At 57.7% G+C, this 27,801-nt stretch overlaps 1 protein-coding gene and 1 long non-coding RNA gene across 3 annotated transcripts in view; one reads left to right on the top strand and one right to left on the bottom strand.

Moving 5' to 3' along the window:
- Positions 1-433: 433 nt before the first annotated feature.
- Positions 434-6,086, bottom strand: LOC139358334 (uncharacterized). The gene is made up of 3 exons (XR_011613108.1): positions 5,732-6,086; positions 1,471-1,541; positions 434-852 (listed from the first exon to the last, which is right to left on the bottom strand). It is a non-coding gene; the product is annotated as an uncharacterized lncRNA (long non-coding RNA).
- Positions 6,087-6,419: 333 nt separating this feature from the next.
- LOC105463934 (LIM homeobox transcription factor 1 beta) overlaps positions 6,420-27,801 on the top strand; it is an 83,000-nt gene continuing 61,618 nt past the window's right edge. Inside the window, exons 1-2 of one of the 2 annotated variants that reach the window (XM_011711374.3) lie at positions 6,420-6,877; positions 7,653-7,839. In XM_011711374.3, coding sequence (XP_011709676.1) covers positions 6,739-6,877; positions 7,653-7,839 — 326 coding nt within the window. In that variant the 5' untranslated portion in view covers positions 6,420-6,738. The remainder of the gene's footprint in view (positions 6,878-7,652; positions 7,840-27,801) is intronic. The other variant, XM_011711375.3, reaches the window with a different exon arrangement.

Raw genomic sequence — 27,801 nt, forward strand, 5'->3', positions numbered from 1 at the left:
TGTGCCTGTAATCCCAGCTACTTGGGAGACTGAGGTGGGAGAATCGCTTGAACTTGGGAGGAGGAAGCTGCAGTGAGCCAAGATCACACCACTGCACTCCAGCCTGGTTGACTGAGCAAGACTCTGTCTTTAACGAAAAAAAAAAAGCAACAGGCAGACCCAGTTATATTTCCAAAAAAGGCTTCCTAGAATCTGGGTTTCACCAAGCCCACCTGCCAGCCCTGATCACCCCCACGAGGCTACAAACTCAACTGGTAGTGTCACTGGTGCCCAAGAGCCCCTGACATCACAGGGGTTATGGTTGGCAGTGGAATTGCCCCAGCTCCATCCCTCTGCCTGGTCCAAAGTCTTGGTTTTATTTTTCTTTTCTTTTCTTTTCTGAGGGCCAACAGGAGATGAACACACCTCCTAACATAAAGTGGTACTAACCAAAACAAATGCTCATCCAATGCATGCATTTGCACACTCATAAAAACATTACTAGACACCAAATCATTACAGGAAGGGGCGAACCTTCAATCCGCCGAGCCACAGCATTTTGAAGTGGATTTAAGATAAAGATAAAATAGGATGGGCACTGGCCCCAGCCCCACATTGGGTCCCCGTCCCCAGCCACGAGTGTATGAGAGAGAGACCAAGGAACTTTCTGGGTTTTGTGACTCTGTGTCCCAATTTATAGAAAATGCCTTTCTGCGAGTTATTCTTAGTGTCTTATGTGGCTTTTATGGTTTCAAATAATACAATCCTGGGCCTTCTCTGCTCTCACTCCGGTCCTCAGCTGGGGAAGCCCCCGGTTCCAGACAGGCTGCAGAAATAATCCAGCCCATCCATTTGGCAAGAAAGCCAAATATTCTTGAAGAAAATACATTTTAAAAATAAGTGACACCTTGAGAATCCCACATGGTTGCTTTTGATGTAATGGTCTAACGCCCCTAATTCTGTGTGCCTGCAAGGGTCCAGCTCTGAGCAGCTACTTGCAGGCCCAGGCTTTAGAGCAGGGCCAGTGGTGAAGGCTGTGCCAGGCCTCTGGGCACTGCCTGGAGGTCTCCCATGCCCAGCACACAGTTGCCTGGAGCTGAGCATCACCTGCCCTGAGCCCAAGGGGTCTGTTTGCCCTCAAGCCCTGGTTGGAGGAGGAGGAGGGAGCTGTGATTTCCCCAAGTCTTGGTAGCAAGGCCCCTCTTCCATCCAATTATTATTATTACTTAAGACAGAGTCTTGCTCTGTCACCCAGGCTGGAGTGCAGTGGTGCAATTTCAGCTCACTGCAACCTCTGCCTCCCGGATTCAAGCAATTCTCCTGCCTCAGCTTCCCAAGTAGCTGGAATTACAGACACGTGCCACCATGCCCAGCTAATTTTTGTATTTTCACCAGAGATGGGGTTTCACCATGTTGTCCAGGCTGATCTTGAACTCCTGACCTCATGATCCACCCACCTCAGCCTCCCAAAGTGTCCATCCAATTATTTACCAAATATGTATAGAGGCCTGGTAGGTGCTGGGTGCTGTGGTGACCACTTACATTTCAGCCTCTCCACAACCCTGTAGGACAGATGAGGAAGCTGAAGTGTGGAGAGTAGGACAGGACCTTCCTGAAGTCCCACGGCCAGATCCTGAACCAGATCTGGGTGGCTCCCCAAGACCTGCTCTTGACCACTCCTAGCCACTGCCAGACCTCAGCCCTGGGCCACCCAGCCAGGTCACCGTCTCCCTCAGAGCTCCAATCCTGAGAGCTGATAGCAGCCTGGGCTCTAAGGGAGCCCAGTCTCCTGACCCACGGTGGAGGAATCCCATGACTAACGACCCAGATCTTGTGCTGGAAAGTCATGGGTCTGTGGCCAGAACCCCTACCCACTGAAGGGGAAGCTGCAGGAAGGACTTAGGAGCTTTGCTGGGGCTGGCTGTCTCCCGGCTGCGCGCGCGCACATACACACACTTGTGCGCAGCCTCAGAGCCCGAGCTCTGCCTCACCAGCAAATTCTGCCACAAATCTTGTCTCCCTGCAGCCCCTCTCCCATCAGGCTGGAAAACCCCAATGGGAGGGAGAACCAGTTCCCAGTCCTGACTCAAAGGACCCCAGCTGAGCCCCATCCCCTCACTCCTCTGTGTGGGCCTCCACCTGGGTTCAAGGTCGCTGTGAGGTCTCCCACCTCACAGAGGTGTGCACAGCAAGACCACAGACACTTGCACCGCGCTGCGGCAAGGTGGCCGTGTTACTCTGTGACGATCACACATGGCCATCTCTAGCTGAGAAGGGGCCTGACCCTTTGGCCCAAGTGCTCTGGGGGTCCAGCCACGCTGGGGTCCAAAAAGCATAACATGGTCACTGCTGGCTGGAAAGTTTCCAGCGCTGTTTCTGGGTGTTCCCGCTCCACTTCCGGAGTCAGTGTGGTTCTCCCTGGACCCTAGACCCGGGGCCACCTCCCAGGAATATCAGCCCCCAACCCGGCCCACTGCTTGGGACTGCTCTGGTCCACCCAGTCTGATCGCCTCTCGAGGATCTGAGGCTCGACAGGGCTGATGGCGCCGGAGCAGCGTGGGACAGCCCAGGCTTTCTGCAGCCCTGCCTCTCCGGGCAGAGTGGAGAGACACTCGCAGCTCCTGGTCCTTGTCTTCCCACTCCTCCGAACCTGGCCAGGACTGCACCCTGCGCTGCCCCAGATCCTTGCCTCCAGCTGGGATGGTAAACTGGGAGGGGGCAGTGTGGCTTTGGCTCTGGTCAGAAGCACAAAACAGTCCAGACAGCCCGGGGCGGGATGGACAGGGCTGGGTGGGGTGGGGGAGGGCAAATCCTAGAGCCGTGCCCGAGGGAAGAGGGTAGCGCAGAGGAGAGGGGCTAGGGCACGGCTCAATGGAGCCGGGGCGTCCGCAGACTGGAAAGAGCCGGGACCCCCGGCCCAGAGCCTCCTTTTCCATTCTGGCTTCTTCCAGTGATTCGGAGCCTCCGACTCAGTCTTTCCCCAGGTGGAGAGAATCCGAGGCTCTTTCTGCCGCTGAAATCCGAGCGGGAGAGCATCCCGGAGCCGCCTGCGCGGAGCCAGCGGCCCCCGCGTCGTAGGCCGGAGGCGCCCGGGAGAATCTGCGGGTCCCAGGTCGCACCCGCGGTAGCCTGGCGGAGCAAGGTGCCGTTCGCCGCCTGCGGGCAGGAGCCGGCTCTGGGCCTCGGCCCCTGCTGTGCCGTCCGGTCGGCCGCTTCTTCGGCAACGAAAGCCGTGAAGAGGCGCAGGAGCCCCGGTTGTGCTGGAGAGACCTGGGGCCTCTGCGCGTCTGCGTGCGAAGGACCCGAGACTGGCCAACTCAGCAGGGAGAACGGGACACGAGGAGTGACAAAGGGCAAGGAACGGGGCCTATAGGGAGGGAGGGTGTGTGTGTGTGTGTGTGTGTGTGTGTGTGTGTGTGTGTGTGTAGGGGGAATGAATGGACAGCGGGGAACGCATGGAGAGGGGCCCAAGGGGTGTGGACTCAGCAGCCCCACCCGGGATCAGAGAAGGCAGCCAGGCTCTGGCGTCCATCCAGCCAGCACCCCTACCTGGGCGCGGGCCGCATCGCGGCAGACCGCCCTATATCCGCCTTGGTGGCGTGGGATATGATTGGCAGGAGCGCGGGAGAGGCGCTGAGAATCCATGCGCCCCAGGACAGACCAGACGCGGCACGGAGTGGGACTGCCCACAAGTCCTCCTGCCGTGAGATCAGGACTTCGAGTTGCCGGGGCAATGCGCCTCTAGGCACAGTCAGCGGCCCCAGATCGGCACTGGACGCCAACCCAAGGGTTAGAGAAGCCTGGGAGGCCAGGTCGCAGGGGCCCTCATTCAGCCAAGGAGGGGGAAAGGAGAGCTGTAGGGTAGGAGAGGCCAGGCACACGGAAGGTGAGGAGGGGATGGAACCCTGCGCCAGGAGTTGGGGATGCAGGGCCTGTGACTGGAGAGGATTCCCATGTGCACCCTAAAGCAGAGGGAGAGGGTCTGGGGCTGGAACGAGGACTGTCGCCTGGAGGTGGTCGCCCAGCCCCGGCTGCAGGGACTGACCGCGGCCAGCAGAGGGCAGAAAGTGCCTGGTCCGCCAGCCGGCCCCGAGCCGGGCTCGGCGCTTCGGGGCTCTGGCTCTGAGCGCCGAAGCCTTGCCCGCCTGGCTTCTCCCTGCAGCAGCCGCGCCCGCGCCCCAGATGCCCGGAGAAGACGGCCCAGGCCCAGGCCCAACTTCGCGGGTCCAGGCCTGGGGTTTCCAGGTTAAGCAAAGAGGAGACCAAGATGTGGGAGAGAAACTCCACATTTACTCGTCCACTCTCCCCGACCTAGACACACAAAGGCGCCCAGAAACACAAGAAGGCACAAAGCCCCCCACCCCGCCCCCCCCCACACACGCTGGGAGACACGCTAGCACACAGAAGCATTCAGAACCCCAGAGATACGCACAGATACGCAAGGGTTACAGAGACACCCCTACAGAAAAGGATCGCAGACACAATACAGAGGTTGAGACACGCACAAAGACTTAGGCCCCTGCACGGACTGATGCAGACACACACACCAGACACAGGCACGAAGGACCCACACATTCACACACACACACGGGTGCAGGGAACTCAGACAAAGATCCACAGATTCACCCACTGGGAGTCTGGAAGGTTGCGGGGACACACATACCGTGTGTGCAGAGCCAAGGTGCACACGGAGGCAAGAGCCGCAGGGGCGGGGGCCCGACACGCACAGACACACACAGATACCCACCGACACACACGCAGGTAGGGTGGGGCGGGAGCCTCTAATCCTCCACAAAGCCGGGCCCCTCCGCGGGGCCCCGCGGCGCAGGGAGCCACTTCTGACCCAAGCCTCCCGCAGGTTCCAAATCCGATCCGCCCTTTCGCCTCCAGCGAGGTCAGGGGACCCGCCCCCCCATGCCCTCCGCCCCCGCCCGGCTCCGCGCCGCTGCCTTGCTCCGGGAGGGGCCGGGGCCGCCCCGCAGCGAATCGCGGGGGTCAGTTCGCTGCTACCCCGGGCCGCACTCGCCCCCCTGCTCCCCGGTGAGACGCGCGTCGGTGGGGACCACGGGCCGCAGACAGCCGGTCCGACGCAGTGGCCTCTCGCACCGGACGCGGGTGCCAGGCCCGGCTGGCGCGGGAGTCGGCAGCTCCATCTCGCCGGCCTTTAGCGTCCAGTTGCCGAGGCCCACTTTGCCCAGGCTGGTCAGGGCACTGTCCTTGATCCGCGCGTCCCAGCGACCCCTGGCCGGGCACCCGGGCCACCAAAGGACGCCGATCTTGGCAGCCAACCTAATCTCTTTAGAGCCGCTACCCTGGGGCCACCACTCCCTCCCAGCGCCCCTCACTGCAAACCCTAGGAGGCCCGGGTCTTGCCCATGTCTCCCGCCCCTACCCGGGGACCCCTTTTCCAGCCTTAGTTGTCCTCTAAACTCTCGGTCGCCTGAACCCAGGCCTGACCTTCCTTGTCGGCCCAGTGTCCCCCATTCTCGATCCCGGGGCCCCAACCTCCCATCGGCTCAGTCCTCCGCCCAATCTCTGCCAGGCCCGGAGCTTTTCCAGACCCCTCACCCACACTCTGGGCCCACTCCCCGTTCCTGGGCCTGAGCCCCCCTTGGACGAGTTCAGGACCAGCCGTCCTCACCTTCTGCCAGCCCCCATCCTTCGTTCCCGGGAGCCGGCCCGCTCCGCGGATCAAGCCGCCCCGAGCAGGCGCCGCCGCCCGGGGGACGCCGACTCAGCCCCCGCGACTTACCTCGGCCGACAGTCGGGGGTCCCCGAGTGTCCACTCCGGGCCGGCGCCGTCCCCTGGCGGAGCCGCCGCGCTCCCCGCCGTCCGTGCAGTCTGGCCTCGCTCGGGGCCACTTCTCGTAGCGCTGGAGCTTTACAAAATATTAATAATAAAGAAGGCAGGGGAGAAAAAAGAAAGCCTTCGCTCCCAAACTCCCAAATCAATTTTTCAAGGGGGTGGAGCAGAGGGATTTGTTTCGAAGGCGATCAAAACTTCTGCGAGGGGCCCACGGGGCAGCCGGCCGGGCCAGGGCGCCGGGGCCTGCGCTTGGGGCCGGGCGCTGAGCGGGGCGCGGGCCGGGGGCGCGGAGCCCCAGGGCGCGCGGGGGGGGCGGGACGGCACTATTTGACGTGGAGCCGGCGGCGCATCCCGGCGCAGGGATACGGGCCGCGGGGTTCAAATGTCAGGAAGTTTCGGGAGGTGAGGCGGCCCGTATCCCTCCGCCGCCAGCCCCAGCTCTAAACCCGGCGGCTCCGCGGGCGCACCATGGCACTGGAGTAGCGCGGGGAGCGCGCCCGGAGCCCCGCGGCCCGCTGCGCCCCGCCCGGGACCCCGCTGCGCCGCGCGCGCCCCCTCCCCGCCCGCGGGGCCGCCCCTACACCCCCACCCCCTCCCCCGCCCGCCGCCGCCGCCACCGCCACCGCCGCCGCCGCCTCCTCCCCGCGGCTGGGTCTGCAGCCGCCGCCGCCGCCGGGCTCCGGGACTGACAAGCAGGTGACAGAGAAGCCGGCGCGCGTGGCTGCAAGTGTCCCGGAGAGTGCGGCGCGGGCTGCAGCCGCCCCGGCCCGCCCGCACGACGCCGGGGCCCGGGGCCAGCGCGTCGCCGCTCCACGATCGCCGGGAGCCGGCGCAACCCCTGCCCTGCGGGGGCCGCGCCTCCCCGGCTCCAGGGCCGCGGCGGCGGAGAGCGGGTGGACGGGCCGGCGGGCGAGCAGCCCGGCCGGCGGGGTCCGCAGCGCGCCCCGCGTCCCATGGATATAGCAACAGGTCCCGAGTCGCTGGAGAGGTGCTTCCCTCGCGGGCAGACGGACTGCGCCAAGATGTTGGACGGCATCAAGATGGAGGAGCACGCCTTGCGCCCCGGGCCCGCCACTCTGGGGGTGCTGCTGGGTGAGTGCGGGGTCGGAACGCCCGAATGGTCTCAGGCGTGGGACAGGGGCGTCCGGGCCAACAGATAAAGGAAATGGGTTTACAGGACATGGGGAGGGGGCAGAAAGACAGGACTACTGGAGTGATCACCAGAGGGCCGCAAGCACGCCTCCGGCAGGGGTCCTGAGGGGACAGGACAGCTGCAGTCGCCACCCACCATCCTTTACAGGCCTAGGTTCTAGAGCTGCCACTCCGGTGTGGTAGGTGGCGGGTGGCAGGGGTGATGGAGGACCTAGCAATCACCTTGGTGAGCTTGGGAGAGGCGCCAGGTCACCTGGGGTGGGGGAGATTCTAAGAGGAAAAACGTCTCCCTGGTCACTGGAACCACAGATTTGGGGGAGATCGGGGACAGAAGACCACGAACGCCACCGTGGGGCGTGTCAGCCAGCGAGCGTCCCAGCCTCACCTCGCCTGTCTTGGTCCCAGCCGGCCACCCTGCGCCGTGCCGTGCTCCTCATTTGTCTTAACACGGAGCGCGGATTCTCCGGAGAAGGGGAGAGCGCAGCGCCGAGCCAAGGCTCGAGGCCCGCGGCCTCCACGCCGGAGCCCGCGGACCGGGGCGGACTAGCCGGGGCCTCCCGGCCCCTGGCGCGGCAGTCCGGGGAGCGCAGGCGGCAGGAGGTGATCCCGGGCGGCCCGAGCCCTCGGGGCCGGGGGCTGTGGGCCCCGTGCGACCGGGACGCCGGGGCTGGGCCGGGCGGCGCTGACGGCCGGGCTTTCGCCCTGTGCGCTGCAGGCTCCGACTGCCCGCATCCCGCCGTCTGCGAGGGCTGCCAGCGGCCCATCTCCGACCGCTTCCTGATGCGAGTCAACGAGTCGTCCTGGCACGAGGAGTGTTTGCAGTGCGCGGCGTGTCAGCAAGCCCTCACCACCAGCTGCTACTTCCGGGATCGGAAACTGTACTGCAAACAAGACTACCAACAGTAAGCGCTTCTCGTCCTCCTTCCCCGCCACCGCCCGGCACTCGAGCCCGGTCAGCCCCCTGCCGGGCCCGGCCCTCGCCCGCTCTGCCGCCGGCTCTGTGCGCGACTGGGCCAGGCAGTTCCAAGGGTTCCGAGAGCTGCGCGTCTTGGGGCTGGGGTGGACCAACCCAGCCCAGCCGGCACTGATGGGGTCCTGGGAGCCTCCGGACGGCCCGCAGTTGCCATCGGTTGTCCCGGAATCCTGCGCTGGGCCGGCTGAGGGATTTGGTGCCTGGGTCCTGGGATGTAGGGTCTGGCCCTACGGAGGCCTGAATTGGGAACCCAAAATTTATTTCCAGAGGAAAACAGTGCTTTAGGGAGCCAGGCCTGGCGGACTGCTTCAAGGGCCTGGTGTGTGGGGGTTTGGGATTCCTGGAGCCTGGAGCCAGGAACCAGGAGCCAGGAGGTGGAGCGCTGGGCACTGAACGGCCTGAGCCGCAAGGGAGGCCCCCTTTCTGTCAGGCTCCCTGCTGCACTTTTAGTCCCTGATGGAGAGAAAAGAATGTCCATATTCCCCAAACCGTTCCATGCGGGAATTTTGCACTTGGCAATTTTCGTTGGTTGGAGAAGCATTCTAGGAAGAGGACTTCAAAAGGTGGCAAGTTACAATCTGGGGCTCCCAATGGGAGTGAGGAGCGGACCCAGTCAGCCCTCCCTAGAAGGCCTCCTTTCTGGTAGTGTGTATTAGGAGGGGGTTGGCCCGCTCTGCCCTGGTACAACCCAAACCTCAGGGCTGAGGCCAGAGATGTGGGTTGAGCCTTTCTTGCTAACTAGTTCTTAGCTGAGACTGGATTTGTATGGCCGGGGTTGGGGACAGATAACAGTACATGCAGGCTTTTTCTTTTGACCTGCTGGGTTTTCTGCCTGGCAATGCAATTGGGACGGAGGCAGTGAGAAGGCACAACTGAAAGAGGGGTGTGGGGATCCCCAAAGCCCTGTTGCAGACACAGTGGGTGCCTGCAAAAGTTTTTAATGATGGCAGAAAACTGTCCTGGATGAGGCTGCAGAGCCGGTAGGCTGCTTAGGTGGTTGGGTGCTCAGAGAGGGCTCTGTATGCCCAAGCCTCCAGGGAAAGAAAAGCTGGGCTGCCGGCGCCTCCTGGTGAGTGCAACCTACGTGCTCTGCCCAGGGATTGTCCCCAAATCCAGGGCCTAGTGGAAAGCAGCTCGGCCCAACTGTTAAACTGAGGCCTGGAAATAGTGCAGGCCAGAGCCCTCGAGAGTGCGTCGGATTTTACCCCAAAAGGTTCTGGCTGTGCCTGGTGGTCTGGGGGCTGAGCCTGAGCTGCTTTTTGCACCTAGCTCTTTCTTCCAGCTGAGGGATCTTTGGGTAGAGATTGGAGTCCATTCAGAGGGTCTGTTGTTTTGCTGGTCCCAGAGTGCAGCTGAGGCCTTCCTCTCAGTAGGAAGCACCTCAGATTTAGGCACACTGCCGTCAGTCGGCTTTGTGCTGTGCTCTGGACTAATATGATTCTAGTTCCCGGAGAGGGAGAGGCGGCCAGTAGGTTCAGCCACAGCCCAAGCATAGAGCAGCACAAATTGAATGGGGAAAATAGTTTGGGGTAGATGTGGCTGTGGGCTCTGGGCCGGCTAGAGGAGCCCCTCTGCCGGGTGCACCAGCCTCCAACCCCCTCCCCACCACGCCCTGCACCCCTGGCCACACTCTGCTTGCCTGACCCCAAGCTCTGGCAGTGCCACTTACACCCAGCTCAGCCACCAGCCTGGACGACAACACGGGGGAAAGGGGGCCCAGGAAACTAGAAACAGGCCTCCGAATCATTTGCACGGCTTAAGAGAAAAAAAAAACAAAATATGTTGAAAAGACTTTCCAATCCCTTGTACGTAGTCTGCCCTCCCCCCACTCGCCATAATTATTTATGGAGCTTCTATTTTTAAAAAAGAAAGGATACCCCCTGGTTCTTCAGGCACAGAATGGTAAAGTCATGAAATTTCAGCTGGATATTACCTTAGAGATGAGCGGCTCACCACCTCATCTTACAAAACAATTAAACGTTAAACATTTGTGACTGCTTTGTCCAAAGTATATTTGTTTTAAAAAGAAAAAGAAAGTCACCTAAGAGCCGGCTTCTTCAGTGCAGTCCGGTGTGTTGGGAATGGTTTTTGGCACAGGGCAAATCTCAGGTCGGCAGACCTCACTCAGTCTGGATCCTGTGGGGCTGAAGCCTGGGGTGGGGAGTGCATTATTCTAGCTGTGGACAGTTCACTCCTCCTCCCTCATTCCGTTTTTTCCAATAATGCCAATTAGGTATCTGTGTTAGGCCGGCGGGCAGGATGTGCTGGGGGTGGGGTTGTGGGGTGGTTGTTATCAAGACAATCTTGGGGACAAATACCCAGTGAGTCGTTTCACAGGGAGATGGAGCGCCGCTCCAGGCAGGCAGCAGCTCACTGGAAAGGGATGTTCTTTGCACAATAAAATTTTTTTTATTTACATTTCTTTTTTTCTTTGAGAATTGCAGATGCATATTTATTTCATTTGTGTGTAAATGCTTTTCAGACAAGAATCCAGGCAAGCGGGCACAGAAACGTGCCTTCTTGATTTTGTCGTGTCTGTGCGTCAGCGGTATTGGGAAATTAACAACCCCCCAACCAAACACAACTTCTGAAAAATGTGTCCTCAACCCTGGTTGAGTTGCAGGGTTCCATCCTTAAAAAGAGGTTGCCGTTTTTAGTAAGTGTCTCTTCCTCCTTTCGATTTGTTCTCAAAGATCCCAGACTCCCAGAAGTGCCAAGTTCTTTTACGCACCACGGGGGTAATTAATTGACACTGGGGCACATTGAGCTGAATTTGATAAAAATCCTTTTGTACATCCTTGGCGGGCAGAAGAGAGCGCCGGCCGTGGAGTTTGGGCATTTTCACTCTTAACTCCAAAAGTCTGCTTTTTCCCCATGAGTGATTTTTGGGGGATCCTTCAACAACAACAACAACAACAACAACAAAAAAGCAGTCTTTTCGGACAGAAAACCGGTTAGGAAACGGAGAGGAAACGCAGCCTCCCCCAAATCAGGAACACCTCTCACCGTCCTCCACCGGAGAACAAATGAAAAATAAGGCACGTTCTCCCCTCCCATGTTTTTTTTCTTGGCGGCTTGGCCAAATAGAATTATGTAACTCTCTTTTCTTGCCGTCTGTCGCTCGTCTGGAAAGGGTTTTTATCCTGAAGAGGTGGAGAATTCCTGGAGGAGGCTCCGGAAGGGGGGAGGGTCGGTGGGAGAGTCCAAAAATCTGTCACAAAATGGAGTCTAATCGCTTGTAAGACAGCTCCCAGGTTTGGCGACCCGAGACCCGCTGGGGTGCAAGCGGGCGCCTTTGTGCACGGCGAGACGCGGGGCTGCGGCCCGGGCCGCGCTCCTACCTCGGCGGCGGGGCCGCGGCGCCCTTCCGCCCGCAGGGCCTGCCCGGGCGGCCGAGCCTCTCGGCGGCACAGACTTCCAGGGCTCCGCCGGGCCCGCCGGGGGCCCTTTGGGCTCGCCTGCCCAGGTAGGATGTGCCCAGCTTGTCAGAAGGGGAGCATCCAGGCTTTGATTGAGTTTCACAAAAAGCCCTCTTGAGTCCTGGGGTGAGTTTTTAAAAAATTTCCCCCAGCTGGCTGTGGCTCCAGTGGCCCAACCGCTCTGCCCTGCACATTCCTTTCCTTGGAAGTGCTTAGCCCGGGAAAGACCTTCCTGGGAGGCTCACCTCTCCCCCCACACTCCCCATCCAACTCCCGCGTTCGGGTGTGGCCCAGGGGGAGAGCAGTCAGCCTCTGGCCTTCTCTGGCTACTTCTCCCAGCCTGGAAGGCCTCCCATAGGCTCCCCTGCAGGGTGCCACTTCAAGCAGCACCCCTTCCTCCGTGTGTACCCCAACCAGCGAGCCCCCCTGCCCCAACCATCAAACTCACTCAGGGCTGCAGAGCGCCTGTCCTGGAAACTGTCTGCTTGGGAGGAGGAGCCAGGACTTTGCCTTACAAAAAGGCTTCTATGGTGCTGTCTCTGGGGGCTGAGGCCCAAAGGGCCCACCCTGGCAGCCCAAGTCTGGGGACTCTCTGGCCCTTTGGAGGGTACCTCTCCATTTAACCCCAGCACCTTGGCTGTGTGCAATGGGGTAAGCACAGGCCTTCCTGGGGCTGCAGTCCCCTGCTGCTGAACGGAGACATTATTCACAGTGACTCCTGGCTCACCCTCAACTCCCCGGGCGCTGGGCTGGTGTGGCCTCATTTGTTTGCCCTATTTTTCTTGAGTGGGGTAAGTAGGCTGGGAGGATCTCCTCTGGGGTATGTGATTGGTGACTGTCAGCTCTCTCCTGCCCTGTCCATTGGAGCCAGACTTAAGAGACCACATGGCCCTGGCACCTACCTGATCCTCCTCTGAAATGGGGACTTAATCTGCTGGGGGCACGTATTCTTATAAGGACTTGAGATAAGGTACCCCAAAGGACTTGGCATCTTGCCTGGCTTGTTATTAATACTCTGGAAGTTATTGCTGTTACTGTTCTCACCATGAGCATGGCAGGGAATACCTTGTCTCCGAGGACACACACCACACTGCCAACAGGTTCTATACCCAGGTTCCATGGTACACAAGGTTTACCCTGAGCCTCTCCATTCAGGGAGGATGAGGAGCACCCTGGGGAAGCCATTGCCTTTCCTTTCATAGGACACTGTGAAAGTCTTGTCTTCCTCAGCCATGAAAAGAGCTTTAGACTCCGAGTCAGACCTGAGTTCACCTCCCAGCCCCAAATCTTAGCAGCTGTGTGATCTTCGCTAAGTGGTTGCCCATCTCTGAGCCAGGGCTTCATCAACAAACTGGGGATGATGATGTGACTTTGCGGGGTGGTTATGAGGATTACACAGGCACCTGGTGGAACTCCAATAAATATTCCATTCTCTGGGGGATCCGTTATCCTCTCCTGCACCTCATTCTCTGGGGAATCCATTATCCTCTCCTGCACCTCAAGAGAGGTAGAAAACCTGATTGCGTGGGTGTGCACAGATGCCAACTGCATTATCAGAAAGGGCTGCAACAGGGTGGCCGGGTGTGCTGGGCTCTTTCTCCTTGGGGGACAGACAGGGTGGTCCAGAGCAACAGTATTTCCACCAGGAAACAATTGGCATCTCCAGGGCCTGCATATAGCTTGGAAAAGCTTAATAATTCATATTTGAAGAACTGTTTGTACTTATTGTTTTGTGATTGAAGCCACAGAAAATAAAGCTCAGCCAATGGAGAAGGGGGTAGGTGGGGGAGAGATCCGGGGATTTGTGTATTTCTCAGAAGGAAGATGAGGTTTAAAATGTGGAGAAACACCATTCCAGGAGCTCAGAAGTCCCCTCAGCTCAGGCTCTGTGGCCTTGTGAGGTTTCCACCCATGGGTGGCTGGCAATGCTTCTCCAAGGAGCCGCCTTTGTCCTGCGGCTCTGAAGTTTCTAAAAAATAAAGAAAAGGAAGGGGAAAAAAACCAGTCCTACTTTGGCATCAGTTAGGCTGAAGGATGGAGGATACTCTCACCAACATGAGTTATAACTTCCAATTTGTTGGACACCACAATCAAGCCTCAGCCAGGGGAGGGAGGAAGGGAGGGATAGTCCACTCATACAAGGAGCCGCATGTGAGCTGTCAGTCACTTGGGGGTGCCCGAGGACCCTGGCTCTCTGGCTGACCCAGCCGGAAGTTCTTCTGGCCCTCTCCAACCAGATTCTGTGCTGATGGCAGCAAAGAGCAAAACCAAAATTATATATATTTATTGCCACTGCAGTCAGAAGTGGAGAGACGGTGGTAGTGAGAGAGGGCTAAGGCTGAAAACCATATTTGAAAAAGTTGATTCACGAAGGTAGAGGAAGCAAAGTGGCAGACGTTTGCCATTTCATCAATCGGCTGGTGTTCTCCATTCATGTCATAAATGTCTCCTGTCATTTGATGCCAAAAGCAACATGATTTGGTTCCCCGGTGGCCTATAGGGTTTTTCTCTCTCGCTCTCTTTTTTTTTTTTTTTTGCAGTAAATGTTTATTTGTTAATAATATACTTTAAACAGCCTAGCCTTGACCTCAAGTCTCCTGAAGCATCCATCTTCTCTCAGAAAAATGTTTCAAAGTTTGTGTAATTTTGGGGGGAAGGTGTAACTGACGGAGCAGTGAAGGGCCTGTGTTTGCTTTAACTACTGCTGCGGTGGGGAGTGGTGGGGCATAAGGGGCCACTGTGCTCGCAATGGCAACTTTCTTGGGTTTCAGGCCGGCTGACAGCACTTCCTCTCTGCCCTTTACCTTTGCTTCGCCTGATCAGTACAAATAAATTTCCGCGTGGGCCCTTCCTTTGTTATTCCCTGGATAATACTGTATCCATTTCTGCTCAGCATCTTGACTGGCAGCCGCTGGACCTGCCCTGCTGACCTCAGGGCCCCAAAGGGAGGATGAGGGGCTGGGGATCTGGGGATGTGTGGGTACATTTGTAGGGAGGCTTTGTCTCAATTGGGAGCCTGGCTCAGACCAACCCTGGACGAATGTCCTGGCTGATGGCAGAGCACCTGGCTGGCCTTGGCACTTGGTGAACTGGGGGGAAGTGTTGCTGAAGGAAAAACCCGGTTCCTGGAGCCCGGTTCCAGAAGAAACAAAGATGTTTGCTTCCTGGCCAGGCCAGTGCGGTGAGAGAGGCTTTCCTGGGAACTATGGGGAGGTGGCTAGCTGGGGAAGGTTGTAACGGCCACCCAGAGCAACAGCGATGCCCACTGGGTCTGGCAGGAATGAGGAGGCCACCGAGCTGCTGGGTAGCTGAAGATGAGCTGAGCATGCTTAGACACAGGGCCGCCAGGGGTCCCTCCCCCAAGCACCTCCTGAGGAGCTTCAGCAGCAGTGACAGGAGGGGAGGAGCAGCACTGGGTTGGGACGGGACAAGTTGGGTGTGACTGCTGTTCCCCCTTCTCCCGCCTCCTGCCTTCCGAGGGGACTCTCTGACTCTTGTCATGTGACTCCTGGATTGCTATAGTTACTGGGCTGTTGGGTGTGGGCACCGGACCAGGACTGAGCTGCCCAGGCCTTTGGGGTTCCAGAGGATCAAGGTGCTCTGGGGTGACCTCCTCCAAATGGAGGGGTCCTGCAGTGGGGCACACTTTCTCAAAGGAAGAGCAAGCTTGTTGGCAGTTACAGAATGGGGATCCAGAATGTCTCCATCTTCTAGTGACAAAGGCCAAGGGCCTTTAGGGAAGGACTGACAGCTCTTCCTCAGCCTCAGTTCCCTTCTCTGTGAAAAGGGAATGGTAATTCCAATCTTACAGGGTTGCTCTGAGAATAAAGTGGAACAAACCCAGATGCCAGCCGGTGTTGGGCATGCAGTCAATGTATGTTTTCTTCCTTCCTGCTGGGAAATGAGCCCAAGGCAGCCCCGTCTGGCAGGAATGCATTGTCTGTCCTGTGTGGGAGGCCCAGAAAGTGCAGCCTCCTGAACAGGCCTCCCAGAGGGGTCTTGCCCACCCTTCTGCTCCTCACCCAGGTTGGGGGCCTGTGTTTTTATTTATTTATTTTTTTTTACCTTGAAAAGGGAATGGGGCCCGTCTGGATGCCAGGGGCTGCTCCTCGGAGCCAAGGCCAGCCTGTGGATGGGCCCTCATTACTACTGAGAAACGTAGGTCCCATTTTTTCCAAGAGGCTCCTGAGCATGGTCAGTGTAGATGTGAATTTGCAGGAGCACAGCCTTACTGAACAGGGAGGCAGGACGCAGTCGTGTATCTAGAAGGGCAAGGCATTGGCTTTTGTTGAGCCCCTGTGAAGTTGACTGACTGTACCGTCCCAGCTCTGTGCGGGGAGGAAACTGAGGCTGAGCAGCTTGAACAACTTCCCCCAGGCCCAGAGTTACTCTGTAGCAGATTTTTCCCGGCCCAGAGTTACCCTGTAGCAGATTTCCCCCCAGGCGGGTCCAACTCCCAAAGCCGGATGGGTTCTCTAAGTCCTCCTATGCCGACCTTCCGGAAGGTGCAGGCTCTACACTGTTGCCAATCTCCCCCAGAACGCCCAGCCTGGCAAGGGTGGGGAGGAGGAGTCGCTACCCCGAGGGCTGGGAGGCAGAGTGTCACTGACCTTCTCCGTGCGGATTGCCCCCTGTAGGGCCAGCCCTGGTCAGAGGAAGAAAAAGGTTAGAATAATTGCCTTCCCCTGGGCGGGAGAGCTTCCTTCGACGTCCGGACACGCGGATGGGGCGGCTTTCAGCGGCCTCCACCCGCCCATCCCTCCAGGCCCAACTCTCGGCGGTTCGTGCACCACGTTCTCCTTTCCTGGGAGTGGGATGACACCAAGCATAGGCTCCTGGGCTCCGCAGCCGAGTCGCGGGCGCCAGCCGCGGTTGATGAATTTCGGTGTCACCAAGGGTTTAAGCCCGGATTTGGGAACCGCGCGCTCTAATACGCGCACACGGTCCTGCCCTTTCTAAAGCGTAGCCCTTTCACCCGGCCGCTGATTTATGGAGGAATACGATCCTGAGACTGGCTGGGCTGGAGCCTGGAGTCCGGGGCCCTACAGCAGCCTTCGGGCTCCTCAGCGTTTCGGGGACCCTTGGTGGCTTGGGGACTCACCTGGGCTGGGCTCGGGGTGCCCTACCGGGTGGGGCCTTCCGCGGTCCAGAAGGAGCCAGTGATTCTCCTAGGAGCCACTGCAGGCTCCCGCTGGAGGGAATAAGGCTGGCGGGGAGAGTTGGCATTTTCATTTCTTGTTGAGCACAGCCCTCGCCCCTCCCCAAGCCCTCCCGCCGACCCCCTCGGGCTGGCCGAAAGCAGCAAGTTAGGGAGGTTTGTTTATTGAGAGAACAGAAAATTAGGGGTTGCGGGGGAGAATCTAAGACCCTTTTCCCGCCTGAGAAATGTGCAAAGTCCCTGAGCTCCTGGAGGCAACCAGGCGGCCCGAAAGCTGAGTTCCTGAGTTCCCGGCGTGGACGCTAGGGCAGACCCCAGCCCCCTCCCTCCTGCGCCCCATCCCGAGGGCGGCGAGCGGCGGGTTTTTTTTTTTTTTTTTTTTGGATTTGGTTTGCAGGGGGGAAATGTGGTTGTATCAATCCACAAATATTTACTCTTAACAGACTTGTATCTGTGGAGATTTCGAACAAAGACAGTTTAGGGGGATTACAAAAACCCTAAACCCCGTTTTTCTCCCGGACTTGGTGCTTTAAATGCCAATTATAGGCGAGCCATATCCAACAGCAACGGGGAAAGGCGAGCAGGCTCCGGGGAGGGAGGTGGGGGGCGAGTCCGGCCATTAAATGTAACTTTTCATTATGAAAAGGATTTCGCCGGTTTTATCTTCTAATAAGATTATGTCACGAACACAAGTACCTAGGATGGTGCTGAGTGACAGGGCTCTGTCGTTTAATCAGAGGCTGTGCCGCTCAAACCGCGGGGCCCTTTGTCCCACGGAGTGAACGACGGAAACTTGCAGTCCTAATCCCCTTATTCATGTCAAGCACAGAAAAGAAGCCGAGCACCTTACAACCGTGTCCCCTCCACCCCTTCGGAGGGCCGCGGGAAGAGGGGGCTCCGGCCCTGTGGCCCACTGACGCTTTCCGTTTCCGAGCACGCTTGGGCCTCAGGAGCCGGAGCGTTGCTGCGGGGGCGGGGGAAGGGGTGGTTTTGCGGGTGCCTTAATTGGCAGCGTCTGGAAAATGGGGACAATGACCCCACGACTAGATGATGAATGGGGGGAGGGTTAGTGGGATGCTTTTGCCTTCTCTGACCGAGAGCACGGGTCCTGCTCTGTCCCCTTTTCCCAGGAAAGGTGGCACTCTGGGTGCACACCCACCACACCCCCATTAAAGCGGGATTGACCAGAAGAGAGGCCGAATGGAGATGCCAGGCTGGGGCCCTCAGCGGGGCAGATTTCGTTGGATCCCTGGGACTAATGTCGCAGCGCTCGCACTCCTGCAGGTCTCCAGGGTTGGCCATTCCCGGCTGCATGCTCGGCCCCTTTCTTCCGAGGGCGAATTCCTTTGTTCGACCCCCGCGGAAACCCGCTTCTCCGCCAGGCCCGTGGCGCCTTTCTCGCCACCTCCGCCGCCGCCGCCACCACCTTCGTCCCACCGTTTGCAGGGCTTTCCTGCGGCGCCCTGGCCGCGGAGACCCAGCCCCGTCTGCCGACTGGCCCTTCGACGTCGCCGCCGTGCCTGAGCCCCGCTGCCTGCTCTGACAAGCAGAACTCCGGCAGGCGCAGCGGGCGCCGAGGCTCGGGCTTTAGCCGCGGCGCTCGCCTCTGGGCGCAGTGGGGAGCCGCGGGCGTCGGAGAAGCGGCCGCGCTGTTCCGGGTCGCTGCACCGGCTGAAAAAACCAAAAGCAAAACCAACACCCAGCAAACGAAGCCTGCGTGCCCCCGGGGGCTCCGTTTTGCTCCCCTCATGGACACAGGGGTGGGGAGCTCCTGGGGTTTCAGCCCAAAGGCTCCAGTCAGCGGAACCAGAGGGGGGACTTCGGAGGAATTTGTCTCTGATGTCCCCGCTCCTTGGCCTCCTATTAGAGCTCGTAGAGGATCCGCTCTTGAGTCCCCGTGCGCCCTGGCAGCGGTCGGGGACGCCAGAGTGCACGCAGTCTCCTGCGCGCCCAGCCCAGACTCCGGGCGCAGGGAGGATCGGGCTGAGAGCAGGGTGTCACCTCATAAAAGCGACAGGCAAGGGCTGTCCTCCTCCTATAGGGAGGGAGAAGGAGCAGGAAGTGATGCTTCCATCTCTGACAGCGTAGGGACGGGGAGCTCCGATGGAGGAAACCCTTTCTGGGCAGGACGACTAGAGGGATAGGGCAGGGCCGGAGACCATGAGATTCGCTGCCATTAAGTATGGGACGGGCAGGCGACAGCAGGGAAGGGGACCGACGGAGCCAGAAGCCCCAGCTCACCTCCCGCCTGTCCTCTCCTGGAGACCCCTCTGCAATCCCGGCTCATTCGGCAACCAGCCCTTCCTTCCAGGTCAGGGGTGGGGGAGAGACTTTCTCCCTCAAAACACTTGATACCAACTTTGTTTTTTTGGCAAGAAAAATAAGCCTTGTTTGGAAAGGGGGGGTTGGGGGGCGTCGAGCGAGAGAGGGAAGGAGCGAGGAGGCGGCGGCGGAGCAAACTCTGCGGATTAGGTTTCAGCGCCTCCGCCCCACCCCCAGCCCCGCGGCGGTGATTTGTGTGCGGGGGTCTGTGACCCTGCGAGCATCAAACGGCCCGCGGGAACCGGCCGAGTTCAGAGGGACAGTGGGCCGAAGGGCGGCCTAAGACAACGCAGATGGTTCCTATCAGCCCGACCGGGACCGCAGCGTCCGCCCGTCCGTCCGGGCTCCTCCGCAGGGAAGAGGCCTTGGTCTTGGGGGAGGCCCCCGCCTGAGCGTTGATGAGGGTCTGGACGCAACAGTCCACGCCCAGTCGGCCCCAGTGGAAAGGAGGCCTCGGAGACTAGTGTCAGAGGGTTCCTCGGCCAGGTCGTCCTGATCTTACTGGGCTCAGGAGGAGCCTGATGTGCCTGGTCTCCAGAGTGACCTCTGAGCAGGGACCAGCAGGAGAGAGACCGTCTAGCCTCCTCCCAGTGGCCAGGTTACCCTGTCCCTGCCCTGCAGGCAGCTGAGGCTCATCCACGATATAGTGCCCCTCCCCTAGGTACCGTTCTTCCCTTTTTTACTCAGAGAGGTGCCCTGCCCTGCCCTCAGCCTGCTTACTTCTGACTTCATTGATTCTAGATAGAATGAATGCCCTGCTTCTTCCTGGCAGCTGGAGCCCTTCTGCTTGGCTTGAGCTAACTTTGAGGGACTCTTCTATTTTCTCCCTCCTGTCCCCAAGGGAAAGCAGAGAAGGAGGCTCACTCATGCCTTGGCCCAGAGCCTTGCCTTGGTGCTGAGAGCCCTGCTTGGTCAGGGTGGGAGGGGCTCTTCCCTGACCAGCCCTGGCCTCTGAGCCTGCTCCCCTTCTTTCCCCAGAGCTGGAGCAGGGCTGTCAACCTCAGCAGGCCCAGGCCTCCCTGGCCTGATTTCCAGGGCCTGGCCTCCTGCGTGACCTCCAGTGACCTCAGTTGAGTACAGCAGGGCCACACTCACAGGGACCTTGGGCTGCTTTAGGATATCCCAGCTGAAGGGCTCTTCAAGATCCCAGTAGAAAGGGGAAGACCAAGGTCCAAGTGCAGCCACGACTTGTCCTGTGGTAGCAGAGCAGAGGTGGAAATCCCAACCTGCATGCTACCAGGCTTGGGGGCTGTGTGGCAACTCCACAGTCCTTTCGAGAACCCTCTCCCAAACTCTGGCTTTAACACTGGCCTACTCTGTCTTCCCTGGGCCCAGGTCTCAGGGACGGGAAGGTTCTTCAATCCCAGCTCTTTAAGAGGGGGTGACAAGTGGACCTGGACAATGAAAGTATTTTGAGAGTTTTCTGGATAACATGGGGTCACGTGACTTGGGAATTCTGTCTACTAAACTGGGACCTTGGGGGACAAAAACCAGGTGAGGACAGTGCCACATCCCACCATCTTTCTTGTCTCTGACTCCCAGACACCCTGGGCTTGGCCCTTTCTCTCTATAGTGGGTCATGGGAAGGCCAGAGGCCTGGCTGGGTACTCAGAGGGCCAGTGGACTGCTGGGACCTCTTGAGACTCTGTCTCCCAGGGTCCCTGCCTCGGGGGAGCAGCCGGCTGGGTCATCTGTGCACGGAAGACACATCTGCCCTCCACATGTTGCAGGCCAAGCAGAGGACATGTGGTTTGGGTCGTGTTATCTTAATCATATTTATTAGCCAATCCTGGGGGAAAAAAGAGTTTGATATTGTTATGATTCGGAAAAGGTCCCCAAATCTACAAGGCGACAGATCAGGAGAGGCCACCAGCAACAGCCAGGTCTCAGCTGGGTTCAGGACATGGCTTTGGAAGTTCTTTGGGTTGTTCTAGTGCAATGGAATCCCTATGCTGCGAAACAACACTTACCGCTTTCATTTTCCCAAACAGAGATCTGAAGCGAAATTAATTACCCCGCCTTGACTGATAGTTGTTCTGTTGGAGTATGGTTCTAATCCTTATTAACATTCTCTAAAGTCAGGCATGAAATATGACTTTTACACCACACTCTTTGGCATATGTTTTTCTTTTCCAGGATATTTTTCAGGCTATCTCCAAGCCTCACTGCTGTTCATTATTTTTGCCATAGGTCTAAAGTTGCCATCCCCAAAGCCAGTCCCGCACAGAGCACAGCCAAGCGGGGAGGGGGGTGTGGGAGGAATGACACATCTCTGCTAGCGACGCAAATTGCTTCTGATTATTGAGCTTTGAATATTTTTCTCCATCGTGTTTTTATTAAAAACTCCAGCGTATTTACACTTGATAGTGTCTTCAATTAGGTTAAAGAAAAAAAAAAAAAAGCAGGGGTTCCCCTTTCTATAGCAGTATGTAAGGAAAATAGTTGTTATGACCACAAAATTACCATCCAAACCTGGTTCTAGTAAAGCCAGCCCTGCTTTGACAAGCCCAGCAGGCTGGGTGCTTTTTTTCCAAGCGTTCCAGCTGCTAGGGAAACAGACCAGAGAGGAAGCCCACAGAAGCCTCCATTCTGCAGGGTACTTGGGGCACCTCTCAGGAGCTAACACTTCCCAAGTTTGTGAGCCACAGAAGGAAGCCCAGCTGCACGATGCTTTCTGAAGGGCAGGGAAGACCTGGAGCGTGCACAACAGCAGCAGCAATAATAACCCCAGCTGATGCTTGTTTAGCACTTGTGATCCATCAGGCAGTGCTCTCAGCACTTTGCATTCTTTAATGACACTACGACATGGCTTCCGTTATTATTTTCATTTACAGGTAAGACAACCAAGGCACAGAGAAGTTAAGTAACTTGCCCGAGGCCACACAGCTGATAAATGGAACCCAGGCACTGTGTCATGAGAAAACTTTCAGCAGCCTTTTGGGAGGGTGGAGTCTGGCCTCTGACTGGGATTGGTGCCCCGGTGGTGGCCTGGTATTGCAACTCAATGTTGTTTGTTGAAGAAATGGCTCCTAATGAATGGCCGGTGTTCATTTCATGCTGCTTGTGGTAAGGCTTTGATGGGGATTCGCTCACTGAATCTTCTTACTGCTCTAGGGGCAGGTTTTATTAATATTATTTCCCATTTTGCCAACATCGAAGCTTGACTTGGGTGCAGTGATTTCCCCAATGGCAAGCTGATCATTGCCAGCTTCAGATGGCACCCTAGATCTTGATGAGACTTCCTAAAAGCACTATTGTTGGCCAGGCGCAGTGGCTCACGCCTGTAATCCCAGCACTTTGGGAGACCGAGGTGGCCGGATCACGAGGTCAGGAGATCAAGATCATCCTGGTTAACACGATGAAACCCCGTCTCCACTAAAAATACAAAAAAAAATTAGCAGGCTGGTGGCAGGCACCTGTAGTCCCAGCTACTCGGGAGGCTGAGGCAGGAGAATGGCGTGAACCCGGGAGGCGGAGCTTGCAGTGAGCCGAGATTGCGCCACTGCACTCCAACCTGGGCGACAGAGCGAGACTCCGTCTCAACAACAACAACAACAACAACAAAAAGCACTCTTGTTTGCCTGGGTTTCCAGGTGACAGAATTGGGGCTCAGAGGGGTGAAGCCACACACCTAGGGCCACACAGCCAGTGGGGGTCTATGCAGCACAGAGTTAGCATCTGCGGGTGCCACAACCTGCCCTTGGAACCACTTCTCAGCTCCCGGGAACCCAGGCTTGAGGGAGCACCTGCACTGAGCCTTCTCAGTGGGTCTGACTTGGCCTGACCAACTCTCCGGGCAGTAGGCAGGGCACATTTCAGCCCTGGGGAAAGGGTTGTTATCTGTGACCTGTCTGGTGCCAAACAGGCATGGCATCATCCCTTCCGAGCCCCGTTTTACAGAAGAGGAAACTAAAGCACAGAGAACCTAAGTGTCTCGCCCTAGGTCACACAGCTAGTGAGCAGCTGATGGGAACCACACTCAGGTGGCCTGTCTTTGGGGCGGTGCCTCTCAGAGAGAGGCTGTGAATCATCATCTTCGTCATCAGTGTTGTCAGCTTTATGCATGACCACCCCTGAGTGCCTTCTCAGTACTTTGCCAATTACATAGTGAAAGCAGCGAGATTCAGAGAGGGAAGGTGATTTTCCAAGGATTATACCACAGGATGGGGCCGGTCAGGGTCTGCCCTCCTGCCCAGGATAGTGGAAGTCCATCCCATGGATGGGAGCGTGGCCAGCCCTCACAGGGCCACCTTTACCCCTGCAGTGCTTTCCTGGCTCCGGGCTGCCGGTGCAGCAATTCAGGGCAGGGGTTGTCTGGCCTTTGAAGGGACGGCTGCCTGAATGTGTCACTTTGAACTGCAAAGGGGCCTGTGGTGAGGGCTCAGCCCCCTCCCACGTGCCCCCGCCTGCCCACCCCTCCAGCTCTGGTTCCAGTCGGCAGGCGTGGAGCGGAAGGGGCAGGCAGGGCAGTGGCCCCCCTGTGGGATGTCAGCCTGATAAGTGAGCAGCGACAGACCCCTGGAGGAGGATGGAGCTGGCCGCCCACTGGTTGGGCTGTCCCACGTGGCAAGAGTTCAGGCCAGTCCCCGAGGTGCCATCCTCCCACAGACATGCCCTTACGGCTGCAGAGAAACATCTGCCTGAACGTCAAAAGATTTAAATTAAAATAACAGTAATGATAGTACTAATAATGATTTGTAAAAGGAAACATCTTGCCTTGGGGCACAGGGAGTATCAGGGACCCAACCCTGTGCTCTGCTTGGGGAGTGCTCGTGGCTGGAGGTCAGGAAGAAGAGGTATTAGGTGAGAGACCTAATGCCTATTAGGTCTGGGTTGCTGATTCCCAGGAGTCCAGCTGGGAGGCCTTTTGAGTTGCTCAGCTTCCTAGCCAGGTGCTCGCTCAGCTAGGCCAGGATGGGGCAGGCCTACCCTGCCCTCAGAGAGCTCTCAGGCTACCTGGGTGGGTGGGGTGAGTTGGGGGTGGGGGCGAGGGCAGAGTTGAGCAGAAATCAGGCCAGCACACTCTTGTGTGCCTGCAGATATTGGCTCTTGGATTTTGTGACCCCAGAACTGATTTCCTTGGGAGGCCGAGAACTTAACCAGATTTTTCACCAGTGCGTTGGAGCCTCAGGTTTTACCACTTGCCGCTGTGTGACCTTAGGTTAGAGGCTTTAACTTCTCTGTGCCTCCGTTTCTTCAAAGTTTACTGAGGATCAGACCCCTGCCTCCGGGTAAGGATGATTCACAGAGGGAGCAGTTGCCAGTCCTCGTTAGGTGAGTGGTTCCTGCTGATTTTGTTACTGATGTTCCCACAGTCCTTTGTGCCGGGCCTCAAAGGGGGCCGCCTTTGACCATATGTATCGAGTCTCAGCTAGAACAGGGAACGGTAGGTGCTCAGTTCATACTGAAAGAAAGTATAAGGGTCAGGAGCTGGGCTGGACTCTGGGCTTGGCCTCTTTCTAGCTGTGTGACCTTTGACGAATTCCTTAGCTTCTCAGAGTCTCCACTCCCTCGCAAGCAAAATGCACAAAAAGAACCTACCTTCCAGGTTGTGGGAAGAGTGAGATGAGATGCTGTGTTCAAAGAGCCATACCAGTCCATTGGAGCCGTTTTTCTTAGAGGGAAGGGTTGTGGGCAGGGGCCTCATTAGTCACACAAGAAGGCAGCAAGAGTGTGTGCCAGCTTACCACGGGCAGGTGCCCGTAAGATGGGAGGCTGCAGCTTGGGAGGATTTGGGGAGGGCATTCCAGGAGGGGGCCCTGGCAGCGGGAATATTGGGGGTTAAATGGGTGGGCTTGGACAGTGAGTCTGGTGGAGGGGCTTCTGGGACTGGAGGCTGCAGAGCAGGGCAGGAGCCCGCAGCTATGCTCTGGCATTTGGATTTTATCCTGTGGGCAGGAGGGAGCCATTGAAGGTTATTGGACAGGGGAGTGACAGGAACTGGAGAGGCACTTTATGGAGCTGATGCTGACAACATGTGCCTGGGATTAGATCGGTAGGAGGAGGCTGTTGCCACCTTGGAGGTGAGGGTAGTTGCGGGAACCGGAGAGGGAACAGGGCACAGGGAGGGTCACAGAGGCCTGGGGCTTGGAGCTGGGGTGGCTGGAACCCAGGTACTCGGCTGCCTGGTTAAGGCCTTGGGGTCCTAAGCACTCTGGGCTGGTCCCAGCAGGGGTGACCTACTTAGCTGGGTCCCTGGAAGAGCCGGCTTGACCTGTGCAGCCCCATTGGGCCCCACACCCAGAAGGGCCCTTAGCTTGGTTTAATGCTCTGCTCTCACACTCTTGAAATTTTTAATTTTTGAACAAGTGGCCCTGCCCCTGCCTTTTCATTCTGTGCTGAGCCCTGCAGGCAAGCCCCCAGCTCACCTGCCGTTCCTGCATGTCTCAGACACTTGCCCACATCAAGGTCTTGCTCAGGCTGTGGTGGTTGCCCAGGAGGCATCCCCTGGCCCATCATCCTTTCTTCTGGAAAACTCTCCCTACTCCCAAGGCCTGGCACAAGAGTCACCGGTTTCATGGAGTCTCTCTGGCTGTGAGCCCCACCTCTGTCCTCCAGGCTTGGGTCTGTCCTGCAGCACGTGTTAAACATGCAGAATCCTAGGTCTGTGAAAGAACTCCAACCCTCGAGGTGAAGCCCATGAATCTGCATTCCCAGATGGCCCCTGGGGGAAGGCTTGCATGCTGAGGTCTGAGAACCTCTGCCCAGGGCACCTCCGAGCCTGGCACAGGGCCTGGTACTTGGTAGGTGTGTCCGTGTGTCATGTCATTGTGCATGAATGAATGAACTGCGGTTACCTGTCCGTCTTGATGAATGAAGCTCCCTGGGCCTGGCTTATTGCCTGGCATGGGTGGGTGGGTTGCAGCATTCTGGCTCCACAAGACAACTGGGAGGACACCTGGCCGATCCTGGGGACTAGCTGGGGCAGCGTTCTTCTCCTTCCTGAAACCTTGGGACATGGGGGCCAGGCTAGGGGATAGAGGGGCAAAATTAGTACCCTCTGGGAGATGGGGAGTGGGCAGAGGCCACGGAGCCCACCAGCACATCCTCCCTGTAGCTCTCCCCTCCTCCGAAAGGACTGCCCACTCCTGACATGGTTATACAGCAGGCACATAATTTTACAGCATGATGGAAGAAGAGGGTTTGATTGTTATTTCCAGAGCCTTTACCCTGTGCAGACTGATTTAAGGATCACATTATTTCAGTCAACCGTAAGCCTCATAGCCTGTGAGGCAGAGTCTGTTTTTATCCCCATTTCAGCGATATGGAGACTGAGGCACAGCAAGGGTAGTTGGCAGTCCAAGTTCACACAGCTTTGTGTGACCCCTCTGCCAGCTGACCTCTGAGATGCCTCGTTCCCCCTGTGGTTCCCGCTTTTGATACCTTAGGGATGCACCTGGCACAATAGGTACTCAGTGAATGTTTGGGGAAGGCAGGAGGGAGAGAAGAAGGAAGCCCAGCTCGCTCATCCAACCGGAAGGACCCCTGCTCCAGGCAGGACTGGAATGACGCCAGGACCCCAAATGAGCAAGAGAGTCCCAGCCTGGCCTACCTGGGATGAGGAGCGGGCAGGGAAACCCAGAGGAGAAGCACCAACTTTGGCAGGATGGGGCACAAGAGGGCACCTGGAAGTCACGGTGGTGAAGCCTGAGACTGGAAAGCCTCCTTGCCCAGCAGTGACTGGGGGACCATGGAGAGGCCTCAGTGGGCAGGTCTCTGAAGACAGCGTCAGTTTCATACAAGCATTCCAGAACCACATGTGGAACTTCCTCCCTCCACACCCTGTGTGGGTATCAGGAAGGCATGGGGAAGAAAACACTCGTGTCGTGCCCTCAGCTGCCACCATGGTGCTGAACAGGGCGAGTCTAGCCAAGGGACGGCAGATGCCAGGAGCAGACCTGGTGCACAGTAGGTGTTCAGAGACTGTCCCCGTGGAGATTTTCAGTTGCGCACCTCCTGCATTAGCCCCTGGTGCCAGGTTCTGGGGCCCCCCATTCCCGGCCAATGCCACATCCATGAGCCACTATCTTGAGTCCTTTGACTTCTCTGAGCCTGAAGTTAGTCATCTATAAAATGGGTACAGCTGTTCCTACTGTCCAGGTTGTTGTAGGGATTAATTTTGTAGCGATTAATCCATGGGAGGGTCCTGCTGCAGGTGTACCTGGAAGAAGAGGTGCTGCCTGGGGAGGTGGGAGAGCTTTTACCAGGCAGGTGACATTTGGACAGTCAGGAAAGGCGAGGAGGAGAGATTTGCAGGTATGGGGTACAGTGTGAGCCAAAGCCCAGAGACATGGAAGCCTGTTAGAAGCACAGGGCTCACCATTCCCTCTCCTCTCCTCTCTGCCCCTGGCTGGCCTCTCACCCTCAAGCTGGTGCCAGTGTGGCTCTGCAGATTGGCTTCTAAGCCCTAGCACCAGCTGCATGCCAGCCAGGCACGAGCACCATATGAAGCCTCCTGACATGCCTGGGAGACAGGTGTTACTGTCATTTCCATTTCACAGATGAGGGGACTGACACCCAGAACCCAGTGGCTACTTACCCAGGGCCACACGGCTGGGGAGCTTCACCACCAGGTCTGACTCCAGCTCCTGTCCACACTTCCCCCAGCCCTCGCACTCCTCTTCTAGTCAGCTGCTTGACCCCACTCGCTCATGGCCAACACAGGGAGCAGGCAAGATGTCCCGGGACTTACACAAAGGCAGGGGAGGTAGACCGCTGGGACTTGGAAGACTGAGAACAGCTACATAGAGGAGGTGAGCACGAGAAGCTTCTGCAAAACCAGTTGCAGTCGGAGGAGATGCTATGGTGAGGGAACTCCAGGCTGAGGGCACTGCCTGGGCAAAGGCGTGGAGGCTGACAAGCCCAGCCACGCTGATGGTTGATGTCACAGCACAGTCACACACATGACCTTTGAGATTTAGGGGAATAACTGTTTCGGAGGAGGCTGGTGGTCTCAACCTTGGTTCCATCACTTTCTGCCATTTAGCTTGTT

This window comes from Macaca nemestrina, chromosome 14 (assembly GCF_043159975.1).
Source record: "Macaca nemestrina isolate mMacNem1 chromosome 14, mMacNem.hap1, whole genome shotgun sequence".
Taxonomy (NCBI): domain Eukaryota; kingdom Metazoa; phylum Chordata; class Mammalia; order Primates; family Cercopithecidae; genus Macaca; species Macaca nemestrina.